The sequence below is a fragment of the Nicotiana tabacum genome, chromosome 1, assembly GCF_000715075.1.
Source record: "Nicotiana tabacum cultivar K326 chromosome 1, ASM71507v2, whole genome shotgun sequence".
NCBI classification, from domain to species: Eukaryota; Viridiplantae; Streptophyta; class Magnoliopsida; order Solanales; family Solanaceae; genus Nicotiana; species Nicotiana tabacum.
This window is the reverse complement of record NC_134080.1, coordinates 48,940,578-48,945,279: the sequence shown is the minus strand read 5'-3', so window position 1 is coordinate 48,945,279 and position 4,702 is coordinate 48,940,578. Positions and strand designations below refer to the sequence as shown.

The 4,702-nt window shown below is 37.0% G+C and overlaps 1 protein-coding gene across 1 annotated transcript; it reads left to right on the top strand.

The window, feature by feature from the left end:
- The first annotated feature begins 341 nt into the window (after window positions 1-341).
- On the top strand, window positions 342-3,563 carry LOC107798115 (eukaryotic initiation factor 4A-14-like). Its single transcript, XM_075250604.1, has 5 exons — window positions 342-533; window positions 1,474-1,543; window positions 1,723-1,829; window positions 1,920-2,350; window positions 2,622-3,563. Exons 2-5 carry the CDS (start codon window positions 1,476-1,478, stop codon window positions 3,255-3,257), a joined length of 1,242 nt encoding a protein of 413 aa, XP_075106705.1. The 5' UTR covers window positions 342-533; window positions 1,474-1,475; the 3' UTR covers window positions 3,258-3,563.
- The last annotated feature ends 1,139 nt before the right edge of the window (window positions 3,564-4,702 follow it).

Below are 4,702 nucleotides of genomic sequence, written 5' to 3'. Positions count from 1 at the left end.
TAATTTTTGTAGGTTTCAGCGAATTATAACAGAAGAGTATTTTCGTCTGGACAGGAAAAAGTTTATTAAAGCAGTAACTAAAGACTAAAAATATTTTAAATAGTGACTTAAAAATAAATACATATCTTATTACTGGTTAACTGTGCACTTTCCGATCTAAATTAGGTCCAAGAAGCCCAATAGAAAATCTAGCCCACAATTTTGTGGAATCCACGTCACCTATTTTTGCTTTACCACCCCAAGCGACGCCGTATGGATCCCATTTTAACTCCCAATTTCGGGTCAAAATAGTAATTTCTAATACAGAAACCAAAAATAAAATAAAGTGGAAAGTAATCCAAAACAGAATTCGGAAAGACCATAAAAAAACCACAACACTAGAGTCTCAATCTTTCTCTTTTCCTCTTTCCTGAACTCCTGCGGCGTAGATCCGAGGAGTTTCAGACAAAACCCTAACCCCCCAATCGCTTTTACCCACTTTTGCTTTCACTCTCTCTTTCATATTCCTCAGATCTTTTCCTCATCTCTATCAGGTTAGCTATGCTTTTTTTCCCTTTAATATTTTAATGTATTTCTTGTAATCTTTGTTTGTGTATTGAAGATTGAATCTTGATGATTGATTGTTGGTCTGACTACAACTGGGTTTTGGGTTATGTAGCTGTTTTTGACTATTTTGGATAGAGATCTGTTTGATGAGTATGATTTTCTTGATTGGATAAATACCATCTTAGTTTGTTATCTGGTTGGGACATGAGCAGTTTCATTTCTCCTACTTCTTGAATTAAAAATCTTTAAGTATTGTGCAAAAAGATGCTAGGAAATTAAGGTGGTGGTCCTTAGGACCTTGGATTTGTCTACACGTGGAGTTCCTTATGGAATCAGACAATCATTGGATTGATGCAATATGTTCTTTAAGTAATGGGTGTTCTGTAAGAAGTTCACTCAGTTCTGGATGTATTTGCTCCTCGGGAAAACTGAATAGTTGGATACTTATTATGTATAGGAAGTAAATGTGGGGATTATAATGCCTTTCTCTGCCATCTGCTCTTTGTCTTTTGTGTAAAGCTTGGCATGCTTCTCTTCGTTAGCCATCACTACCATATGTTCTTCTAAAAATGAAGCACTTACACGCATGCTCGTTTCTGCCTTTGTCGCATTGACCTAGCATCATATAACCTGAAAGGTTGGTTAGCAGTTGGCTGCTATTTAGCTTGTATGTTAAAACAATTGATTTTCACGTGTTCTCTTTTTGTGCTTTGTGCTTCTTCATAAAAGAAAGAAAACATACATTCGGTTGTGCTCTCCTCCTTTTTCAATGGTAGAGAGGAAGAACCGATAATCTTATTGATGCTGTAGGTATTTGACATCTGTGATATTTTCATAGTAAGGTTTTGGTTTTTCCTTTTTATTTAGTTCAAGATTGTTTCATGGATTCCCATAAGAGTAATACCATAGTTCTCTTATTTGCTACAGTCATGGCTGGCTTGGCACCGGAAGGTTCTCAATTTGATGCTCGTCAGTATGATGCCAAAATGACTGAGCTGTAAGTAGTTTGCTCTGAATTTTAATTTCTACACTGATAGGGCAGCAGAAAACCACACTTGTATTTTATTTTCGTTCCTCCTTAGGTGCTTTAGCTATCACTTGTGACTATGTTGTATTCCTTGTCTTTGCTTGCTCATTTTATTTTTCATTTTTTGGATGCTTGACATGCTGAAACAGGCTCGGGACTGAGCAGGAAGAGTTCTTCACATCATATGATGAGGTTTATGACAGTTTTGATGCCATGGGTTTGCAAGAAAACCTTCTTAGGGGAATTTATGCTTATGGTAAATGCACTTCTTAATAGCACATATGGTTTTTCTTCTCCTTTGCTAGATTTAGCAGGGCATTTAACACCTGGCTTGAATTGCTTGAAGGTTTTGAGAAGCCATCTGCTATCCAGCAAAGGGGTATTGTTCCATTTTGCAAGGGTCTTGATGTGATCCAACAGGCACAATCTGGAACCGGAAAGACGGCAACTTTCTGCTCTGGAGTTCTCCAGCAGCTTGATTACAGCTTAGTCGAATGTCAGGCTCTGGTTCTGGCTCCAACCCGTGAGCTCGCCCAACAGATTGAGAAGGTTATGCGAGCACTTGGTGACTATCTTGGTGTGAAGGTTCATGCCTGTGTAGGAGGTACCAGTGTCCGTGAGGATCAGCGTATCCTTCAAAGTGGTGTTCATGTGGTGGTCGGTACTCCTGGCCGTGTCTTTGACATGTTGCGCAGGCAGTCTCTTCGCCCTGACCACATCAAGATGTTTGTTCTGGATGAAGCTGATGAAATGCTCTCAAGAGGTTTCAAGGATCAGGTTGCTGTTTTCTCCTTTCATTTCTTACTTCATTATTTTTTTCTGTTCTATAGGTGGAATTTTCTTATTTATTAGGTTTTGGTATTGGGTAGTGCACAAATATGAGAATATTTTTTTTTGGGGGGGGGGGGGAATAAAATAAGATATATGTGTCGGAAAAGTTTTGCTGGTTTTCCCCCTCTTATTTCCTGTAGGAGAGTCCTGTGGGCCTGACCTATAAGCTGATTTATTGCTCACAAACACTGTCTTATTTGATTTTTATTATTTCCAGATTTATGATATTTTCCAATTGCTGCCACCAAAGATTCAAGTGGGTGTTTTCTCTGCCACTATGCCACCAGAAGCCCTTGAAATTACTAGGAAGTTCATGAACAAGCCTGTGAGGATTCTTGTGAAGCGTGATGAGCTTACGCTGGAAGGTATCAAGCAATTTTATGTCAATGTTGATAAGGAGGAGTGGAAGCTTGAAACTCTTTGTGATCTTTACGAGACCTTAGCCATCACCCAGAGTGTTATCTTTGTTAACACCAGGCGTAAGGTAGATTGGCTCACTGACAAAATGCGCAGCCGTGATCACACAGTATCTGCAACTCACGGAGACATGGACCAGAATACCAGAGATATCATTATGCGAGAGTTCCGATCTGGGTCGTCTCGTGTGCTCATCACCACTGATCTTCTGGCGCGTGGTATTGATGTGCAGCAAGTTTCCCTTGTGATTAACTACGACCTTCCAACTCAGCCAGAGAACTACCTGCATCGTATTGGTCGTAGTGGACGTTTTGGAAGGAAGGGTGTTGCTATCAACTTTGTCACAAAGGATGATGAAAGGATGCTTTTTGACATTCAGAAGTTTTATAATGTTGTCATCGAGGAGTTGCCAGCCAATGTGGCCGATCTCCTTTGAAGCTGTTTTGGTTCTGTGAGGTGAATTCTTCCTTACATGAAGTAATTTAATATCTTATTCTTAGGTTAGTTAGAATTCTACCGGGCTTAGAATTGGGAAATGCAGGTGCCATGATTCACCATGGAACCCGTAAATTTCCAATTTTGGTTGGACTATCTACTATCAATTTTATCGGTTTGGCTTTTGTATTGTAAGTCATACAGTAACTTCAGTTTTTTGATGTTCTTTAAATTTTATTGAGAGTTAACTCTTGACCTTGTTATTGTGTATGAGGAAAGCTTTTAGAGGCAAATTGTTTTATTTGAATTGTGTGATAGTTTCAAGCTTTGTGGTGCTTTTGTGTAGTTTGCTTTTGATTTGAGAGAGAAACATTGTAAATGGAAGATGGTGCATGTGTTGACGTATATTGTATTTGAGACTTGTTAGCTTCCATGTGATCATTAATCCTGGATTGGTGCAATGGACGGCCTCTCCATCCTCTTGTTTGACATGTGTAGTGAGTGGTTAAAGAAAAATGAGACTTATTTTCTTGACTCACAAGTCTCAAGCAGTGTTTTAAAAGGCTTTTTTAGAACTCGCATCGGGACTCGTCCCGGGCCCCTAGGCAGGGCACTATCGAAACGTCTTAAGACTCATGTGTGAGGTTTAGTTTCGTGAAGTTTATGCCCCCAAGCGCACGACTATGAGACCTAAACATGCCTAACACTTACTCGGGACTCGCCTAATAGTTCCTATACAAATCATGTGTTGAATTCATTAATTAGTACGGTTAACTCTCCTTTAACAAATAAATGATTAGAGTTCTTTTTATCCATAGGAATATGAAAATTGTGAATAACTCAAATAACGAACCATAATATTGCATATTATTGAGAACATCGTGAGGGTGAATCTCATTTGAATATTTCTTCTAAAAATAGATGACCAATATTTATATCTTTACTTGATAGATCTTTATGTCTTAGTTCTATGCCTCTCAAAATTATTATATATTTATTATTTTACTATTTAAAAATAGTTTTATGTTTACTCATGAAGGAGTAATATTTTTAATTACAGTGTTGATAAAATTTATTGAGAATTTACTTTAAGGAGGTAAAATATGCATTTTGATAATACTTTTTAAGAAATTATAACTTTTTAATTATTTGAAAGTTAAGACGTTGTAGTTAATTTATATTTCATAGTAACTTTAATAGTATTGCATTATTTATACTTATAAAACAAGTTAGATATTTTAATTTATATGAGTTTCTTTAATTCTTTTTAGTTTTCTTGAACTTTTTAATGTATCTTTTATATTTATTTTTTTGTGTTATAATGCTATATTATTAATTCATAAATAAAAAAAATTCAAGATTTACGGGGCTTACGCCCCATGTCTCGAAACTTTCGTCTCGCCCGTATTAAGTAAACCGTCTTATGCTCTCACCTTTTAAAACACT